This window comes from Schistocerca americana, chromosome 5, assembly GCF_021461395.2.
Source record: "Schistocerca americana isolate TAMUIC-IGC-003095 chromosome 5, iqSchAmer2.1, whole genome shotgun sequence".
NCBI classification, from domain to species: domain Eukaryota; kingdom Metazoa; phylum Arthropoda; class Insecta; order Orthoptera; family Acrididae; genus Schistocerca; species Schistocerca americana.
This window is the reverse complement of record NC_060123.1, coordinates 256,385,256-256,406,179: the sequence shown is the minus strand read 5'-3', so window position 1 is coordinate 256,406,179 and position 20,924 is coordinate 256,385,256. Positions and strand designations below refer to the sequence as shown.

Here is a 20,924-nt window from a genome sequence, read left to right as displayed (position 1 = left end):
CTCAGACCCATTTGAACCAATTACGCTGGGACGGAGCAAGGTGGCGTAGTGGTTAGCACATTGGACTCGCATTCGGGAGGACGACGGTTCAAACCCGCGTCCGGCCATCCTGATTTAGGTTTTCCGTGATTTCCCTAAATCGCTTCAGGCAAATGCCGCGATTGTTCCTTTGAAAGGGCGCAGCCGACTCCCCTTCCCATCCTTCCCTAACCCGATGGTACAAACGACCTCACTGTTTGGTCCCCTCACCCAAATCAGCGAACCAACCAACCTATGTTGGAGGTCGTGGCTGCGAGCGGACCAACTGTTGAACATATGGGGCTGTAACTATTCGAATAGTATGATTCACCACTACAAAGTTGGACGTGTGCTATTGAGACATCGTTATGTATTTATACACAACCTGACAAAAACGCACCTAGGAGATACGGTCAGATGTCAAAACTCTTTCATTGTTTTGTTCTTGCTTACTGTCGTTACCAGCCCTGGTAGGGCATATAGGGGGATTCAACAGCGTCTGTTGTACAGTAATCACTGTGAAAGACATGTAGATGTCACGTATTCATGTGAGGCTTCATTATAAGGACATCATTGACTGTACCATTTGGACCGAGTATCTAGATTTGTGTAGCATTCGGATATGGTAACCAGATGTTGGACTTCATAGGAACTTAAAGGTAGACGTACTCATCGTCAAGGTTTCGGTGGGCCATGTCTGACAGTTACAGGAGAGGATCGCCATACCGTGTGCCAAGCATATCGTAACCCCCTCACATTTGCACCTGAGTATATTATTACACATCCTGCAGCTGTCTGGTATCATGTCATTATAGGCACATCTTAAGATTTATCTGTCAAGAATACGAAACTCTGCGTCGGATTTTTGAATGGTAGAAATACAGAACTATAGTTGTGGCATTCACCGATAAACAATGACTAGTACTCACATTAGCTCACCGGATAGCACCTCGAAGCCATTTCTCTGATTTCTACCATTCTCGACTTTCGATTCCATATTAATTATCTTTTGGGTGGTATTTCCCATGTACTTACAGTACTTTTCCCACGTGATTTTTAATTTTTGCTCCTTATAGCCCCATTCACAGTAGTGTCCATTCATTATCTGCTTCCCTCTCGCATTTTTCTAGGCCTCCCTGATTCAGCAGTCATGCTTCGTAGATTTTCACAAACATCTTTTCGGTGAACTCAATTTTTTTATGGGAAGCCACTAATGTAGCTTTTACTCTTAATGTGGACAGCTTCCCGAATGCTGGGACACCTTAATTGTCCCACTACAGTGTGGAAATGTAGCCACTGTGTGTACTTGTCTTTCGTAATTTCATGAATGCCAACACTATGGTTCTACACTGAAGCGCCACAAAACTTGTATAGGCATGCGTATTCAAATACAGAGACATCTAAACAGGCAGAATACTGCGCTGCGGCTGGGCTGGCAACGTCTATGGCTGGTTCAAATGGCTCTGAGCACTATGGGACTTAACATCTATGGTCATCAGTCCCCTAGATCCTAGAACTACTTACACCTAACTAACCTAAGGACATTACACAACACCCAGTCATCACGAGACAGAGAAAATCCCTGACCCCGCCGGGAATCGAGGAATCGAACCCGGAAACGTATACATAAGGCAACAAGGCTCTGGCGCAGTGGTTACATCAGTTACTGCTGCTACAATGGCGGCTTATCAAGACTTAAGTGAGTTGGAGCGTCGTGTTACAGTAGGTGCACGAGCGATGGGACACGGTTTCTCTGAGGTAGCGATGAAGTGGGAATTTTCCCGTACGACCATTTCACGAGTGTACCGTGAATACCAGGAATAAACAAAACATCAAGTCTCCGACATCGCTGCTGCCGAAAAAAGATCCTGCAAGAATGAGACCAACGGCGACTGAAGAGAATCGTTCAACGCGACAGAAGTGCAACCGGTCTTCAAATTGCTGCAGATTTCAATGCTGGGCCATGAATAAGTGTCAGCGTGTGAGCCTCTCAACAAAACATCATCAATATGGGCTTTCGGAGCCGAAAGCCCACTCGTGTACCCTTGATGACTGCACAACATAAAACTTTATGCCTCGCCTGGGACCGTCGACGCTGATATTGGACTGTTGATGACTGGAAAAATGTTGCCTGGTCGGATGAGTCTCGTTTCAAATTGTATGAAGCGGATCGATGAGTATGGGTATGAAGACAACCTTACGAATCCATGAAGTTTGTATATCAACAGGGGACTGTTCAAGCAGGTTGGGTATCTGGAGTTGGAGTGAAATGGGACCCTTGATACGTCGAGATATGACTCTGACAGGTGACATGTACGCAAGCATCCTGTCTGGTCACCTACATCCATTGTAGTCCGTTGTGCATTCCGATCGACTTCGGCAATTCGAGCAGGGCAATGCGACACCCCAAACGTCCAGAATTGCCACAGAATGGCTCTTCTGAGTTTAAACACTTCCGCTGGCCACTAAACTCCCCAGACATGAACATTACTGAGCTTATCTGGGACGCCTTGCAACGTGCTGTTCAGAAGAGATATCCACCCTGTCGCACTCTTACGGATTTATGGACAGCCCTCCAGGATTCATGGTGTCAGTTCCCTACAGCACTACTTCAGATATTAGTCGAGTCCATGCCACGTCGTGTTGGGGCACAGCTGTCTGCTCGTGGGACTCTACACAACAACAGGTAGCCAAAAATTTCACGCAGTGATCTCATTCTTGACAGTTAAACCTGAAGATCCATCTATACTTTCCCAGAACTGGTAGTTGCGAACAAAGTATCTTCATAATACTGCTGTGAGTATTTTGGAAACATTTCATCATTCTTGACTTTTTAATTATTATAATTTTTATGATAATTTTAGTAGTTATTGAGTGTTGAGTGTTGTTATTCATACTTCAAACGTTTGTCTATGTTTCTATCACATTGCCAGGATAACAAGAAAATATTCAAGTAAGTGTCTGTATCTTTATTTCGAATAAGCGTATTTACACAAGCATTCATGTATATTCATCCGGCATTTGTAGGATATATTTACAGAATAAAATATAAATATACGTATTGAACAAAATATTTGTGCGCTATGAAGAGTATCCATGTACACCGGATTTTAATACGGCCCGTTTCCAGAAGACTGTCCGCCATTACCGTTGGGATAGCCCCCATTCGCTCCAGGATATCCACCGTTGCCGCTGGGGTATCCACCATTCGCTCCAGGATATCCACCGTTGCCGCTGGGGTATCCTCCGTTGCCGTTCGAGTACCCACCGTTACCATTGGAGTAACCACCATTGCCGCTGGGGTAGCCCCCGTTTCCGCCGTTAGCGTAACCCCCGTTGGCGTATCCGCCGTTGCCGCGGCCCGTCTCCTCGTAGTTGACGGTGGGCCTGTAGCCGCCCTCGTCGGCCTCGTAGTCGACCACCTGCCTGCGACCGTCGGGCAGCAGCACGTGATACTGGCCCTGGGCGCTCTCCCCCTGCCGCGACTCCTCGTGCCCGAACTCGGTGCCGGTCGCAGCGTCCTCCACCGTGTAGCTGAACTCGTAGTTGGCTGGTTCCTGTAAAGACACAAGACACTCTAGCTCAGTCAGTCCTGCATATCGCTGCGTTTTAAGCGGTTTCTCGTGATTTCCCGCTGTCAGTTAAGTTTCTCGATGCAAGCTTTGTTCAAAGATCGTGGAAAATTTAATGTTGAGTCCGGGCTGCAACTCTTTCCTGCGTTCTTGGCTAAACTCTACTCCTAGAGCCTTTATAAACACGTCAGTGAAATATAAAATTTATTTACGCAAGGACGACAGTTATGAACCGTTGGGCGATGTAATACTTTGAATTTTCTCATTTTGAGAATATTGAAGGTCGATCTGTTTTAATTGTAAACAACCATTCAACAGCCAAGATCGCATAAAATATTTCTTTATTTTATACACCCCTTTTCAACAGACTAAGATGTCATCTTCAGGTCTTAAAATGTTTTGTTGTAAAACATTTTCATTTTAAGGTGAACCTCACGCACAAGATGTCAAGTACTGATTTTTATCCAGTCACATCCTGTGTTTGAGGTTCGGCGTAAAATGAACCTGTTTTAAATCAAAACATTTTAAGACCTGAAGATGGCAGCATAGTCTGTTGAAACCGGATGTCTTAAATAAAGAAATATTTTATGCGGTCTTGGCTGCTGAATGGCTTTTTGCAATGTAATGTGTTTGCATAACTGATATCGATGAGGTCGAGAGAGAAGGAAGGGAAAGGATGAAACTTGGTAGCGTCTGATAGCTAAGCTGACAATCAGACTTAACGATTCCTTTCCAACAGGCAGACCAGATCAAAGTGCCAAATGTTTACATTCGACGAGGCACTACTGAGTGGTTTCCTTCATAACTCAGAACAACGAAGCACCGTCTTCTTGTCAAGAACTGTACCACATCAACTCAATGGTTCCTGAGCGTCAAATTATAAGGATGAAAGTTCATTCCAGCTCCAGTACTGAAATTTATTCGCCTCTGGATCCAGCAACACAAAATTGGCAATGAGAATGCGAAAGAAATAACTCTTTACCTGTACCATATAACTGAAGTATTTCTGTGCATGACAGCTAAAACACGTCAGTTTTCTCTGGAGCGTCTTTCAAATAGCGTACCCGTGTGTCATGCGTAATTCACTTTTCATTTCAAAGAAGATTCGCTGTTTGCTATCTAATGTTGCTTCCTAGTAACACACTCCCCTCCCCCTCTCAGTTGCACTTTGCGAAAGGTTTCATATCTCGGAAACTCCAGGAGGTTATTTCATGGTAAAAATCTCGCTCAAAATCTGATATGAACACAAACATTCAGTTTCGAAACTGTTTCGCAGTTCAACTGCAAAATGCTATTAAAAATTGTTCAAAACACACGCAATTGGTGGCACGTAGAAATGTATAGCGCTATTCATGTAACTTAAATTCCGGTGCAGGAATCAATCACGTCTGGAGAGCAGAAGTGTATCAGCTAAAGCATCTGAACATTGTACAACAGTCTGTGGCTCTGGATCATTTTCTGTTTACATAGTGGCGGATCCTCAGTTTCTCCCTCGTTCTGTCATCACGTAGGCAGCTGTATGAAGGAGCGATACACACAGCTCAAGTTATGTAGGCCTAATTCATAAATGGAGCATATACTTGAGGTATTTGCCGGTGAAATAACATGTTGCTTGCATGATGCTAAAAACGTGAAATTTATGCATTTGCAAAACATCTATTTCGGTACTAAACAAATAAATAAGTATGCAGAACGAGCATAGTCAGTTTCTCAAGGTCCTTAGGGCACTGACTTTCGTCTGAGAGCTGAAATATACCAGGTAGTTACCCTGCAGGAAAGTAATACCTAGCGCAGTGATGCTGTAATTAAGAAAATTGACTTTCATCAGGTTTTGCATAAATCGCCTAAGACCGATGTAGGGATAGTTCGAGAAGGGACATTACCAGTTTTGTTTCAGATTATTCTCTACTCTGAGCTTGTCCCCCCGTCGCTACTGATCTACTCTTCTTTCCATCATTCGCCATTATCGAGAATTTACGAACCTCCAGCATTCTGGAGTAGCTTGGGTCAGCAACTTCTGTTAATCAGTAGAACAAAAAACCAGTCCAAGTTGAAAATTTTTCCTTTTTATTCATTCGATGACTAGTTTCTGGCAGAGATCCATTTTTAAATCATCGTAACACAGTTGAAAATGGGATTTCCGAAGATGTCAAAAATGTCCAATGAACATTTTCAGCGCATGCAGATAACCTGGACTGGTTTTTCATTCTATTAATGTCAAAAACGCCTCGTGCGTGGTACGTAAGCAACATTTCACAGGTAAGATTGATACGACTATGTGAGAGGATTACTAACTTATTTGCGAGAACATTACTCAAAGAAACCCTGCTACTGAAAAATGTTTCTGATGATAATTATGTGTAATTGTCAGAATTGTTTCAAGAGGTAATCTTTCGTAACTAGGAGGGTGAGATAAATTTCACGAGTGGGTTGTTTGAATACAATATCAGAAACCAGTGGTAAGTACCACAACTTACCGAAAGGTCGTCTTGGGAGGCACCTCCTCGGCCATAGCCAGCTGCTCCAGGAGCACCGTAGGCTGTAGAAAGACCGCCATTCCCATTAGAAAAACCGTTGTATCCTGCGCCGTTGCTCCTTCCATTGGGTGCTCCATACTGGGTGGACAGGCCACCGTTTCCTCCAGCAAAACCGTTACCCGCACCGTTTGGGGCACCGTACTGTGAAGAGAGTCCATTCATCCTGCCAAAGCCGTTACCGTTCGGAGCTCCGTAGAGTGATGACGGCGTCCTCGCACCGTTGTATCCATTCGCTCCTCCGTTAGGAGCACCATACTGCGTCGACAGGCCGTTAGATCTTCCGAACCCGTTAGTGGCTCCATTTGTTCTCGCAACTCCGTTTGGAGCGCCGTACTGTGTGGAGAGCCCGTTTCCTCCATTGAATACTCCGCCACTGGGAGCTCCATATTGTGATGACGGAGCTCCATTTGTCCTTCCATTACCGCCGCCGAAGCCTCCGTTTAGAACACCACTGCTGGGTGCACCATAGGAGGAGGAGAGACCACCATTGCTCCTGCCGAAACCGTTGCCATTGGGTGCTCCGTACCTCGTCGAGAGCCCGTTTGTCCTCGACAATCCGTTGGCGCCACCATTCGGGGCCCCATACTGTGTAGAAATGGCACCGTTCCCTCCAGGTGGCAGGTACTGACGATCCACTGGGGGCTCGCCCGTTACGCCCATAATGGCAATTGTTAGAAGCACCAACATCTGCGAGAAAAAAATTTACAATATATTAACGAGTTCATTTAGGGCCTGATGAATGCAAGCAAATTCTGTTCATCGTTACAGCTCTATCCTCCACATGAACATGAACCACAGTAAGCTATCGTTGATGGTACTAGTTGAATAGAATGATTGAACAGGGTCGCATAATAGCTGCTAAACTTTTTACTGGATGACTCCATAACTGAGGAACAATCAAAACACTCCAGTATCTTAAACTACCATTTTTATGTTTGTAATACTTTAATCTAAAACATAAACACACCAAAAACAACGAGCTAGTGAAAATTTTAATGCAACCTACTTCTGTATAGAAGATACTGGAAAGAAATATATAGTTCAAGATGAGAGTTGAAATTTCAACTGGCAGGGAGAAAAATACGGAAATTATATACAAGCTTGTAATGGGGAGTGGGGGCAAATTCTCATATCATGCAGCGGCTGTGCTACTGTTCTGCGAAAAAGTGCGTTGGTAAATTTTCAGCTAATCTTTCTGTTCTTCAAAGCTGATAATCACGAAGGCATGGCCACCAGTCGCGGCAGACTCTAGTGAATGCAAGCAACTTCCTTGGAAGGATTGTGTTATCGAGACCCAGAGGAGAAGCGCCTATAGAAGTGGATTTTTGGAAACGGTATGACCACGACTTATTATGGACTTAAAATTTTGGGGTTGTTAGGCCACGTCACATTTTCTTCTAAAATAATCGACGTTTCGATTCCTCTGCTGGGATCTTCTTCAGCATGTTTTGGTGTCCACTATTGCTGGAACACTAGTTAGGGAACTGCCAAGTAATTTTAGTTGCGGAGGATCTGTAGATCATTTCAGAATATGAATCAAGCTTTGTCTTGGCTTTCTGTCACACATAAAATGTTGCTAAAATTGTAAATCACTTTGAAGGAGGAGGAAGAGAGGAATTGGTAGTTAATCAGTTGACACGTACAGCCACCAAGTTATTTATATTTTCAGCATAACATTATGTTTTTCCATAGGAAAGGAAAACTTTCTATTGGAAATATATCTGAACGTAAATTGTGCACCTTCTCTATTGAATGACAATTCACTTAAACCGAAAAGCTGGTAGTCAGTTTCTTAGCATTGGTAAGGTACCCTGTGGATTATAAATACTTGAGTGATACTAGACTGAGTCTTAAGGTGACAGCATGAAGGCTCCGAATTTCTTGAGATGATAACATGTGTTGTGACATCCTGCATCAGAAAACGGAATAATCGAATTTAGACAAAATACCTTTTGATTTAATTTTAGGTTTCCTGAAAACACTGTAATAAAATGCTCCATTAGACGTCCCCACGGATAGGAATTTGGAATTTTGCTAAATAGTCTTCACTCGATTTCGTTTCTCCGTTGGGAGAAACGCCAATTACCGAAAGAGAAAGTTCAGCGGTTAGTTGTTAGACTATGTTTAATCACTAAATGCAGAACACTGTTGCATTATGGAACGAGGCAAGAATGTGATCTTTGCCGGGTTATGAAACGATTCCAGTGCTGACCTGAGACTGTACACAGTTCGTTCATAAAGTTAAATATTCTCAATGGCGGTAGAACTAGTTAAAACAAGAGGAACATATAACGACATAAATTAGGAAACCAATACCTGTTGATGGTTCAAATGATTCTAAGCACTATGGGTCTGAGGTCATCAGACCCCTGGGCTTAGAACTACTTAAACCTAACTAACCTAAGGACATCACATACACCCATGCCAGAGGCAGGATTCGAAGCTGCGACCATAGCATCAGCGCGGTTCCGGACTGAAGCGCCTAGAACCACTCGGCCACAGCGGCCGTCCCAATATCTGTTAATATAAATGGGGCGATGTTTCCTCTGATTACCCTTTGTCTGTTACGTGGAAGTAGGAACTATAGGCAGTGCTACCTGTTGTTCCCACACATCCTAACAGTGAACCACAGAATCTTTCAGATATACCCGGCTTCATTAGGATTGCGTCAAATGCATTGGTCACACGCCCCTATGTCTGCACACTATTGATTGGTTAAGGACAAACCGTTGCGTTTAAATGTCCCCAAATCCCGAAAACCGGCGGATTCAGTTGCGTCGGATGGGAAGGCCACGCTACAGAACTTCCTCGACCGATCCATCGGCCATGTGACGTCGTGGTGAGGTATCGTCACAGGATCCATAGAAAATGAGGTGGTGTCCGTCGTATATAAATCACGTTCGTTGTCTTTCTGCAAGGCCAATGTTCTCCAATACCGCTGGTAATTTTTGGTGCAGAAATCGGCGATACACAGCACCTGTTACTCCAGTAAAGTGTGTGGACCTATGAGTCTGTCATCGACAACTGGTGCCCATTCACAAATAGTGTAGGGATTCTGATGTCCCACCTCTATGGCTGCTCGAGGAATCGTATCTCCCCCGCGTGTATATTGAAGTAATTTTCTATTCCCCTCTTGTAAATAGTACACATTATTCATCACCAATAGATCGGCCTATACCTCAGCAGGTATTTGCTCCTGGGCATGTAATAATCGGAACATTTCCTCTGGTTTTGACCAGTAGGCGTATGTGAAACCCTTTTAAAAACACCCTCCATAAATATGTGTTGTGCACCGCTCTCTGGTGTTAGCCTTTAATTTTGATGTCACGACTTTCTTTATATTATCATTGGAGTTAACAAGGCACCTCTCGAGAGAGTCAGCGAGAACAAGAAATCTTCTGAGCTAGCAGGCAGCGAACTTAACCGCTTTACCACGGAGGTTGGTCAAAATTGTTTGCTGCGGCCAGGCTCGGAAATTTTCAGTGATTGACTTAACTGACGAACATCAGTGCCTCTCATTTGAACCATATCCTCCCGGTTGCGGCTTAACCATATCCTCCAGATTGTGACTAGCACTTTAACTATGATGTCCCGTCGCCGAATTCACAACACTGACTCTTCCAAAAAAACGATTAGAATTAATTATAAAGTTTTTTGAGCTTCTGCTCTTGAGGATGTGAATTTCGAATTATGGACAATATAGGAATTAAGAGAATACTAAAAGAAGCTCCCAATGGATGTCGACCGGTCGCCGTGTCATCCTAGAGCCATTCGGAGATACGTGGAGGCGGTATGGACAGGCCAATGGTTAGCAAACTCCTCTCCCGCTGTGTCGAGACCTTGGAGCCGCTACTTTTCAATCAAGCAGCTCCTTATTTGGAATCACGATGCCGAGCGCTCCCCGTACCACTCCTTACATCAACGAAAAATCTTTGGCAATACCGGGGACCGAGTCGTCAACATGCAGCCATCTAAGCTGACCAATAATCTAGGGAGGCGAACACAGAACTGTAAGAATTTTGGAAAATCCTTTTCGGAAGCCTACCACTAGTCTAGCCTACCTTGTCCATGGTGGTGGCTGCTCGGTGGTCAGACGAGAGTGTGCCGTGTGGAGGGATGCGGCCGCCACTTTATATAAGCCGGCTGGACGGACGCGCCGTGTGTGCCCCCGAACTGCGGACAGGGGGAGCGGCGCGTTGCGTCAGAGCCCAGCCGGCGGTGGCCGGCGGCCCGCGCTTCGCCGCTCACTGCGTTGCGACAACGCCCCCGCCTGCTCACGGATCTGCCCGCAGATCGGCTCGTGTGCCCGTCTTTCACTGAGGACGATCGCTTCTTTTAGACGTCAGAGTACATCACGTATATCAGGTTCGGCGCAATGCCAGTTGCGCATAGAGATGTCTCATTTCCTATCCCAAAGATCTTCTGCTGGCGCGGCCGGAGGGGTAGAGAGCGTAAGACGCAGGAACGGCTTCGCTGCTCGTAGCGGTATTCAGTCCTCGACAGACAGCGTTAACTGTGCAATAGCAATGACGACGCATGTGACTGACAAAACCGTTTCCCTTCGTATTCTCCTCCAGACTGCTGTGAAGCCACATTTGCTGTCTTAACGTTTTAGGAGTGATTTCTTCAGTATTGCATGTTTAAGCTGTACAAGATCTTCAGGTCCTTCGTTATGAGAGATACTTACTGCAATTAAGCATGTCTGTGAGTTAATTATTTATTCCAAATAATTTCCTATATCTCGTTAGACTCCCCATTTTATTACTTACTTGTCGTCTAATCAAGTAAAACATTTTTCTTGCCTTCTTCTACAAAGATCTTCAAGGTACAGCGAAGGAATCTACATTAAATGTGGTAGTGTCCGGCCGCAATGACATTCTTAATGACGAAATGCAAGCTGACTAAGATGGGGAAGAACTTGTTATTTCGCCGGCCGCTGTGGTCTTGCGGTTCTAGGCGCTTCAGTCCGGAACCGCGCGAGTGCTACCGTCGCAGGTTCGAATCCTGCCTCGGGCAAGGATGTGTGTGATGTCCTTAGGTTAGTTAGGTTTAAGTAGTTCTAAGTTCTAGGGTACTGATGACCTCATAAGTTAAGTCCCATAGTGCTCAGAGCCATTTGAAGCATTACCGATGACGCTACGAAAATTTCGCCAGGCTAATGGAGCCGCCGTACGCGTTGGCTCACCCTAATCACGAAGTAACAGTAGGTCGAAAACTGCAAGAAAACCTGTATTCTGCTTGTCAGCAGATCCAATTAAGTTTGGTTGTGGAACTGATTCCGTTCATTCTTTAAGAGGTTTGGACGTCTGTAATTTTTTAGGATAAATAAATTTAATTTTCTTCACAATTTATTAAATTTATGTTCGAGTAGATTTACAAGAGATTGTAATGCTTCATTCTACACTTGTTACGTCTGCCATTCTGATTTAATAAAATGAAAATTCACACTTTAATTTTAGAATACGGTTACTTTATGCTAATAGGTTCAGTTAATTCACTGACCTGGGTGCCTAGCTAATTAATACAAGCCAATAAATACGTGCTGCAGTGTGTATACAACCCTGGAAGAGATATGATAGGAATACGATACTGAAATCTTGCGTATCTGGTAGTCAAACTTTAACATCTGTTGAGACATTGTAGATAAGCGCACGAAACATTAAATAATCATTATATTCTCATGACTGAGTTAGAAAATCGTATACGTATTTGCTTCCTACTTATAGTGCAAAATTCTCATACGGGTTTTGCCTCGATAACATTTCAGAAATATGTTACGTTATTAAAAGTTTTTATCTAGTGCAGATTGAGCTTTGTTAATAACCGGAGGAGGTCGGGTGGTATTCGACTGGGGATTGTGTTGGACAACAGCTGCTTCTAATTCCAGTGCTGTCACAACACTGCACTGTGAGCTATGGACAAGCAAAGCAACTCATTTTATTTTGAATTAGATCCACAGAGCCTCTCGTAACTGTAACAAGTTATCTGTTTTTAGCGCGTTCTGGCGCACGAACTTAACCTTGGAGTGTTGTGTTTTCTCTGCAACGAAATAATACTACGAGTTTATTGTATCTCTAGTCAAAACTAATGTTAATTCCTATATTGTAGCCCAAGTAATAACAATGGGATCTGTTAAACAATCGTAACGGTGCAATTTGTTTGTGTTGGACAAACTGTTAGCATATAACTCAAGTTCTTACAACTGTTTTCAGTAAGAAGGTAAGATGAGAAGTCCGGCTGCAAATGGATGAAAAGGTCAGAATTCATGAAATGCCAATCAAGCAAGCGAGTGAGAAATATTCATTTCTAGGAATGCATACAAAGAAGGACAGCACGAATGGTCACAGATTTGTTTGACCGGTGAGAGAGTGCACCGAGATGATGAAGGAACTGAACTGACAGACACATAAAGGTAGATGCAATCTATCCCGAGAAAGATTGCTTACAAAGTTTTAACGATGACTCTTAGCAATATACTTCTGTAGTGGTTGTAAGAACAAGAGTAGATTAATTACAGCGCGGACAGACTCTTTTGAACAGTCATTCTTCCAGCGCTCCATACATGAATGCAGCTGGAAGAAACCCTTGTAACTGCTACAACGGTAAGTACCTTCCGCCATGGACTTCACTGCGGTTTTCAGAGGATGATTGTAGTTGTAATGCGGAAGTATATTAGGTGACATACATAAACCTTCTTGGTAAAACAAGAAGGTGGACATGAAACCGGTTTAAGAAAATAATAGACTTTTTCCCCCAGAAATCTTAATGATGGACAGAAAACAATATTGTACGAGTTTAGACAGGCAGCTTATGCCTCTTAGTCAATATGAGTTTTTAAATCTAGTGTGCAAATATGCAGAGGAACTGTAAATAACACAGCCGTTCAATAAGAGAAAAATGAAAGCTGATAAAGACTTTTACTGTGTTTTTATGAAAAGACATGGAAACTGAAGGCTGAGGATAGCAGGACCCACTAATCTGCAGCGAGAAGCAGGTTTCAGTGAGGGGCAAGTAGTCAGACACTTTGTCAAACTAGGTGAGTGAATGAAGAAGTTGAAGTATACAACCATTTACCATCCAATTAAAACTTCTCTTGCTAGAAAAATTTATTTATTACACACTATAATTTTATGTAGCCAACGCCAGTGCCGCAGTGGTAACACCGGTTCCCGTCAGATCACCGAAGTTAGGCGTTATCGGGCTGGCCTAGCACTTGGATGGGTGACCATCCGGTCTGCCGAGCGCTGTTGGCAAGCGGGGTGCACTCAGCCCTTCTGAGGCAAACTGAGTAGCTACTTGACTGAGAAGTAGCTGCTCCGGTCTCGGAAACTGACGTACGGCCGGGCGAGCGGTGTGCTGTGACCACATGCCCCTCCAGATACGCAGCCTGTGGGCTGAGGATAACAAAGCGGCCGGTCAGTGGCGTTGAGCCTCCATTACCTGTTCGGAAAGCCTTTAGTTTTATAATTTTATGTGAGTTCTAACACTTCAAAAATGTAAACAAGCAAACTAGAAAGGATGGGAAAATACCGGGTGATCAAAAAGTCAGTATAAATTTGAAAACTGAATAAATCAAGGAATAATGTTGATAGAGAGGTACAAATTGACACACATGCTTGGAATGACATGGGGTTTTATTAGAACAAAAAAAAAATACAAAAGTTCAAAAAAATGTCTGACAGATTGCGCTTCATCTGATCAGAATAGGAATAATTAGCATAACAAAGTAAGACAAAGCAAAGATGATGTTCTTTACAGGAAATGCTCAATATGTCCACCATCATTTCTTAACAATAGCTGTAGTCGAGGAATAATGTTGGGAACAGCTTTGTAAAGCATGTCCGGAGTTATGGTGAGGCATTGGCGTCGGATGTTGTCTTTCAGCATCCCTAGAGATGTCGGTCGATCACCATACACTTGCGACTTCAGGTAACCCCAAAGCCAATAATCCCACGGACTGAGGTCTGGGGACCTGGGAGGCCAAGCATGACGAAAGTGGCGGCTGAGCACACGATCATTACCAAACGACGCGCGCATGAGATCTTTCACGCGTCTAGCAATATGGGGTGGAGCGCCATCCTGCATAAACATCGTACGTTCCAGCAGGTGTTTATCAGACAGGTGGGGATGATGCGATTCTGTAACGTATCGGCGTACCTCTCACCCGTCACGGTAGCAGTTACAAAACCAGAATCACGCATTTCCTGGAAGAAAAAAGGCCCGATAACGGTAGTTCTAGGATTTTCGGTACCCCAAATTCTGCACTTGTGGACGTTGACAGACCCTCGGAGCGTGAAATGAGCTTCGTCGGTCCCCAACACATTACTCAACCAATCGTCATCTTCCATCATCTTTTGAAACGCCCACACCGCAAATGCCCTCTGCTTCACTAAATCGCCATACCGATGGATGTTGTACGGATAGCCTCGGAGGGTACACCTAAGTGCCAACCAAACCGTAGTGTATGGAATGCCGGTGCGACGTGCGACTGCACGAGCGCTGACTTCCCCGTGTATAGACGAACCCACTACAGTCTCCATATCTTCCTGAACTGTCTCAGCAGCATTACGCCTTGTGCTCGGTCGGCCACTACGGGGTCTATCGTTTAAACAACCCGTGGCTTCGAACTTCGAAATCATTCTCGCCACAGCTACATTTGTCAACGGACCTTTACCCGTTCGAATCCCTTTCCTATGACGATGGTATAGTAACGCTCAATTAGCACATTCCCCATTCTGATAATACAGCTTCACTAAAAGCGCCTTTTCAGGTAACGTCAACATGCTGCGACTGCTGGCGCATCTGATTCTCTCTCTCATTACAGCTCCTTTTATACACGATTGTCATTTGCAGCCACTGACGTTTTGCTGTCCAGCGCCATCTGTCGGACATTTTGTGAACTTTGTTTTTTTTTTTTTGTTCTGATAAAACCCCATGTCATTGCAAGCATGTGTGTCAATTTTTACCTCTCTATCTACACTATTCCGTGGTTTATTAAGTTTTCAAATTCATACTGACTTTTTGATCACCTGGTATATTAAAGAAATCATCGACTGTATGTTACTATGACGTGATTTCGTAATCCTGTTGTTTTTTCATAGTATTGGCCGGTGAACTGACCATTTCGGATGTGGTTTTAGGCGATTTCCTACATCCAAGTAGATAAATAGTGGGTTGGTACCCAGGTCCCCTCTTAGACACATGCTGAGCAAAGACTTTGGAACGTTCCCAAACTTGAACATGAGATATATTCTAGACGGAGACAATTAGGGTACGCTGGTTGTTCCTGGCGGATGGGGGTGGGGAGTGGGCGAGAAGGTGGGGCATCGGACCACCCACTTTCGCTAACAGTCCCAAAACGCCGACTCCGTAGACAAACGGAAGAAAAGAATGTATCGTAGTGAAGATTGTTCTATCACAACTTTCATAAAACATTACAATTCCGAAAAAAACTTAGGTGTTGTTACCACTTGCTTTCCCCCTGCAAGATTACTACCGGGACCGGCTCGACTGTGAGCTCTAGGAAACGTGGAGATGGTGTACTTGAAGACCCCTTCTGGGGAGTTCGACCACCTAATGGATCTCTTTTTATTCGACAGCACTTCGGTAAACTACGTGTCGACGATAATGAAATGGTGATCAGGACAACACACACACCGTCTACAGCGGACAAAATCCCGAGACTGCCGGGAATCGAACCCGGGGCCCCGTGACCGAGAGTCAGCAACGCTTACCACGAGAGCTCTGAGATGGAGCATGCAGTAACAGCGAGCTGTGGGGCGGTTGGCCCAGTTCGCAATGTCCACGTCAGCGGCGGCCTGCGAAGAAGCTCGGTCCACGTGGATGTCCACTACACCGCCAGCCGTCGAGTGTCGACAGAACGACAACCAAACTACGCCAAAGCTGCTACGTTGGAGCAGCAGTGGTTAGTGAGACATCTTGAATCTCGCAAGACTCCAAAGGAGCAAAGCTTTTTGTGTCAACTTATTTTCTCGCAGACTCCAAGCGACCTAACCTTTCCAAACGCTGTGCCGCCCCACAAAGTGTTCTCCTGTCCTTGCTCTTCCTTTAATAGACTTACTCTCACTGTTATGATCGTTCTACTTTCTCCAGCCAATGAAGTATTGTTTTAGAAACTCGTGGTTTCCCATGAGTGTCCCTAGTACTAGTTCGTGCATCACTCAAAGATGTACCTACAGAAACAGGTAGCGATCAGAACTTCCTTATGTGGTTGTAAAGGTTGTTTTTCTTTTTTTGGGGGGGGGGGGGGGCATGGGAAAGTACATTACATAAACGGTCAGGTTCCCATAGACTTCTGTTTTCGGCGCGATTATGATTATACCACCCTGCCAATTACGTTCTTGAGAGTGAGAGGCACGTTTCCTCTCTCCAAGTATACGGCCTAGTGTTTATGAGTTTATAAAGGTTTGCCAAGCATTCTGTCGACGAACAGCAAATGAGAGGTTCCACGAGATATCTTTTTGTAGCAGCAGTATGCCTTCCTATCCCACGACGTGCAGTTGTAGACTGAATCGAACACATCTGCTGCATGGGTACCACTACATCACTTGCAAAGTGAATTAGTGGCATATCAAATGATGTCCATCACCTTTTCAAGGTGAGATAAACACATTTTTATCCCTACAAGGTGGTCAGACTATCTTCTGTGAGTACTTTAATTGCCATTTTTATTCCAGTAATCATCGTACACACGACAAGGTTCTGTTTCATGTCGTTAAATGCAACACTGAACAAGCGATCATTTAGGTCCTGGTAGCAACTGATGTTATATACAACTCATTTTTCACGAGAAAAAGAAGCTAAGTTAAGGAACATTAAATCACCCACTGGGCACATCCTGCCTAACAAATAGCTATGCTTTCACATCTACACAGACTTTCGCTGGAATTCTCTGATACTAGAAACAGCTGTTGATGAGTAGAGCGACGGTGACTACATCCATCTAAGTTAGTGATAAGTAAATGGTAAGCTGCTGCAGTTGCCTGTATAGGCAGAGCAACAAATTCAAGAGGATGATCACATACCTTCAAACTCAAAACTCTCCGGAAATATTTTTCTCATTATCTGTCGTGTCATCTTCAAAATTAATTCAACTCCTAGACAGAATTCTCATGACTAAGAATGAGGGCACACGCAACCACTCTAGATCTACATTTTCATTAGTATGCAATAGACTTTAACATGCAGAAGTGAATTTGGTAGCTGTAATACAACACACATTCGCTAGACTGTAACTCTGTAAACATTCTCTTCTTACGTCTATGGTGGTCCAGTTACTTTTCTTTCCCTGCTAAGATATTAATTTCAGATATAAGCTACGAACGTATTAAATGGTTCAAATGGCTCTGAGCACTGTGGGACTAAACATCTGTGGTCATCAGTCCCCTAGAACTTAGAAATACTTAAACCTAACTAACCTAAGGACATCACACACATCCATGCCCGAGGCACGATTCGAACCTGCGACCGTGGTAGTCGCGCGGTTCCGGACTGAGCGCCTAGAACCGCTAGACCACCGCGGCCGGCCATCGTATTAATTTCAAACTGTTGCTTAGAAGGTCGAGTGATGGTGAAGAACCCTTTTTAACGACTTTTGAAAACTTTGTAACATATGATCTACAATGAATTTACGAGCCGCCACCCAGCCCCATATTCCGGGCAATGCAGTATCCAGCAGGATGATGTACGTACTTACGGTAGACGCCCTTAACAATCCTCTAATATGCAAGTAGTGCACAAACGCTGTTGCCGTGCATAAACAAGCATATTTTGTGATTGTACCAGCCAGTCTTTGTAAAGTATCCATTTTGGGCTTACGTGTAGGTAGCTGCATCACGAGTGGGATATGGCAATTACTTCTCATTATTTTTCAGAGACTTTTAGGAAGTTATGAGGCTTATCGCCTTTATTATTACAGTAACGGAAGAATTGCAACATTACAAAGTAATTAATGTAAAGTAACGGAATTCCGATAGAGCACATGTCTAGGCAACATATTTAATCGATTTACATTGCAAGATCATAGGTTAATGTAAAATCTAGATAAGTCACTGCGGATGAGAAACGCTGGTACATTAATATGTGCTGTAAGCTCCACAATGTTGAATGCAAGCACGCAAATGTGCATGCGATGTGTTGTACAGGTGCCGGAAGGAACTTTGCAGTATGGTGTTCCATGCCTGTTGCTGTTGGCCGGTCAATACAAGGACTGTTTAGTGTGGCTGTGTATAACGCTGGAGGTGTCGCGCGATGATGTCCCATTTGTGCTTGGTTGGAGACAGATTTGGTGGTCGAGCAAGCCAAGGCAACATGTCGACTCTCAGTAGAATATGTTCGGTTGCAACAGCGGTACGTGGGCGAGCGTTATCGTTATGGAAAGAATCAAGGCCTCAACTAGCCTCCTTCTAACCAACACACGGCCATCAATGGCACCCAGGAAGAACCGTGTTCATCATAAAACGCAACAGACCAGTGAAGCCGCAAATGACGGTGCTTGGGTCAGTGGAATTCACGCTATATTGCTTCTTGCTGGGATATGTTCTTTAAGTTACCCGTTTGTAACAGATCTTTATTTCACTGTCATTCTAATTGCTGCTCAAATTCCTGCCGCACATGCAGTATGCAGTACGATGCTCGAGAGCCATACACAGAACACAACGGTCTTTCCTCTCGGTAGCGCCACTTGGCTCTCCGGAATCCAATCTTCTTGTGACCCTAAATTTTCGTAACCACCGCTGCCAGCAATCTGTATCATGGTTATATTCCTGCCAAGGCTTTCTGCAATATCGCAGAACGAACTTTCAGCCTCTTGTAGCTCTGTTACACGACTTCGTTCAAACTCAGTGAGGTGTTTTTAATGGCGTCTTTGTCCGCTGAAAGGCATTCTCGACTTACTCACCACGTCCTGTCTCAAAGGTAACTTACGCTCACGTGTATTTAAGGAAAACCTTGATTTTCATTCTCATAGCGGCACCACTAGCTCCACACCATTTACGCGACTGGCGGGAAGGCTGAATAGACATCACCTTTCAGGTGTAGCAACACGCCTATCAACTTCAGTTTATGTCTCAAAATGCTTCTTGGTATTTTCGATTCGTTTACGTGGTTGTGTTTGTAGAATATATTAAGATTTTCAATTCAGTGATCAATCGTTTATTTTACTTACTTTTTTACTTTAGTCTGCGTTTCCACTTATGAACAGATACCTGTTCTCACATTCCACGAACTTCTATCCTGCCAATCTTTTTCTGATAGACCTCATCTTTCCAAGGCTTTCACTATAGTTCCCACCCACATTGCCCTCGGTCATATATGAAAGTACATTGTGTTTTGAGATTCGTTTTTCGAAACATAGTAAAATTATGTGCTGCATTCCATATGGAAGCTTGCTGTGCTTGATACACTTACGGCGAGGTTATCATATGTATTTATCTCGCAGGAGTTTGCGCCATGACCTAGATTAAATATACATATATACGTTTACAAATTTTGAAAAATTTACATCAGCCATTTGTTATGAAACAAATGAAACAATACAATGAAATGTTCCGAAACGCTGTTTCGAAACTGTGGAACGCTTTGTGTTTTGTAAACGTAAAGGCCTTCACATTAATCAAGCTGATTGTAAAAAATATACATCGCAGAAAGTATGAAACTTTCTCTTAGTCGTTTTGGCAGTTTCGTATTTCCTGCAGGAATTGCGCTTACTTTCGTGTCATGTGACTTTCGTACTTTCCAATTGGCTAAGGACACAATTTGTATGTTTGATGTAACAGATTTTTCCAAACTCGTTTCCCTGTATTCTAGTGCCTAATTTTGATAGGTTTTATGAGTGATAATCTATATGTGCTCTCTAAAAAGCATATCCTGAGATATAATTTATTGAAATAATATCGTGGGAAGCGAGACACTGAATTGACATTTATGAGTGTGCCACTCACACTTTTCATACTTACAGTTAAATTTTCCATTGTTTGTCACACAGAGCAGGATGTAAAGTGACTGATGCACACAAATCGAAACATTACTATAACAGACTGGAGGATATAGCACAAAGATCAAGTATGGCAGTTTTTCATCAAACATTCACAAGTCAGTTGGAGACAGCTCATAATAAGTACACTTAATAGAATTTGAAAACATGTTAAAACATGTCAAGGTAACCGAAATGCAGAGATCGGTACGTTTCCTTGAAGTATAAAATCCAGACTAAAATTTAAAACAATTCATACAGTGTAATGCCTTTGCGATACCTATATCATGGCAGATCTGGCTCTACACTAGTTACAGTAGAAGTCCGTTTGAGGTACAAGTATATGGAGTTCCCTTAACTACTCACAGCAAGCTGATATATTATCATTTTATTATAAACTTCCACAGGAAATCAGAGATGAAATTAAGTTGCTGTTGAAAAGCAATTTTTATCACAGTATCTGAACGCCAAAAAAAAAGAAAGAAAATTGCCTGAGAGTTATTTTTGACACACAAGTATTAAAATGCCTATAGTGTAAAAACAAAACATAGCACATTTACAAAAATAAACACACAAACATATACATACATAAATCAGATTATTACTATCGAACAAATCAATAAAAAACATACTCAAAAAAATTAAACTCACCGAATGGTGAGCAAAGCCGTTAGTGTCTTCTGTGTGGAACAAATTTGATAAAAATGTTCTTGTAAAATTTGTAGGACTAAACAAAATACAGTCAAATACTAATTCAGTGCACATTGTCCAGAGAAAAAGAAAATTAATTGAGATTTTACTGCT

At 43.3% G+C, this 20,924-nt stretch overlaps 1 protein-coding gene across 1 annotated transcript in view; it reads right to left on the bottom strand.

Moving 5' to 3' along the window:
* Window positions 1–2,972: 2,972 nt before the first annotated feature.
* Window positions 2,973–20,924, bottom strand: part of LOC124616301 (pro-resilin-like) — a 40,007-nt gene continuing 22,055 nt past the window's right edge. Inside the window, exons 4-6 of the mRNA XM_047144604.1 lie at window positions 10,189–10,255; window positions 6,068–6,814; window positions 2,973–3,575 (exon numbers count right to left, since the gene is read on the bottom strand). Of these exons, the coding sequence (XP_047000560.1) occupies window positions 3,129–3,575; window positions 6,068–6,814; window positions 10,189–10,255 (1,261 nt within the window). The 3' untranslated portion in view covers window positions 2,973–3,128. The remainder of the gene's footprint in view (window positions 3,576–6,067; window positions 6,815–10,188; window positions 10,256–20,924) is intronic.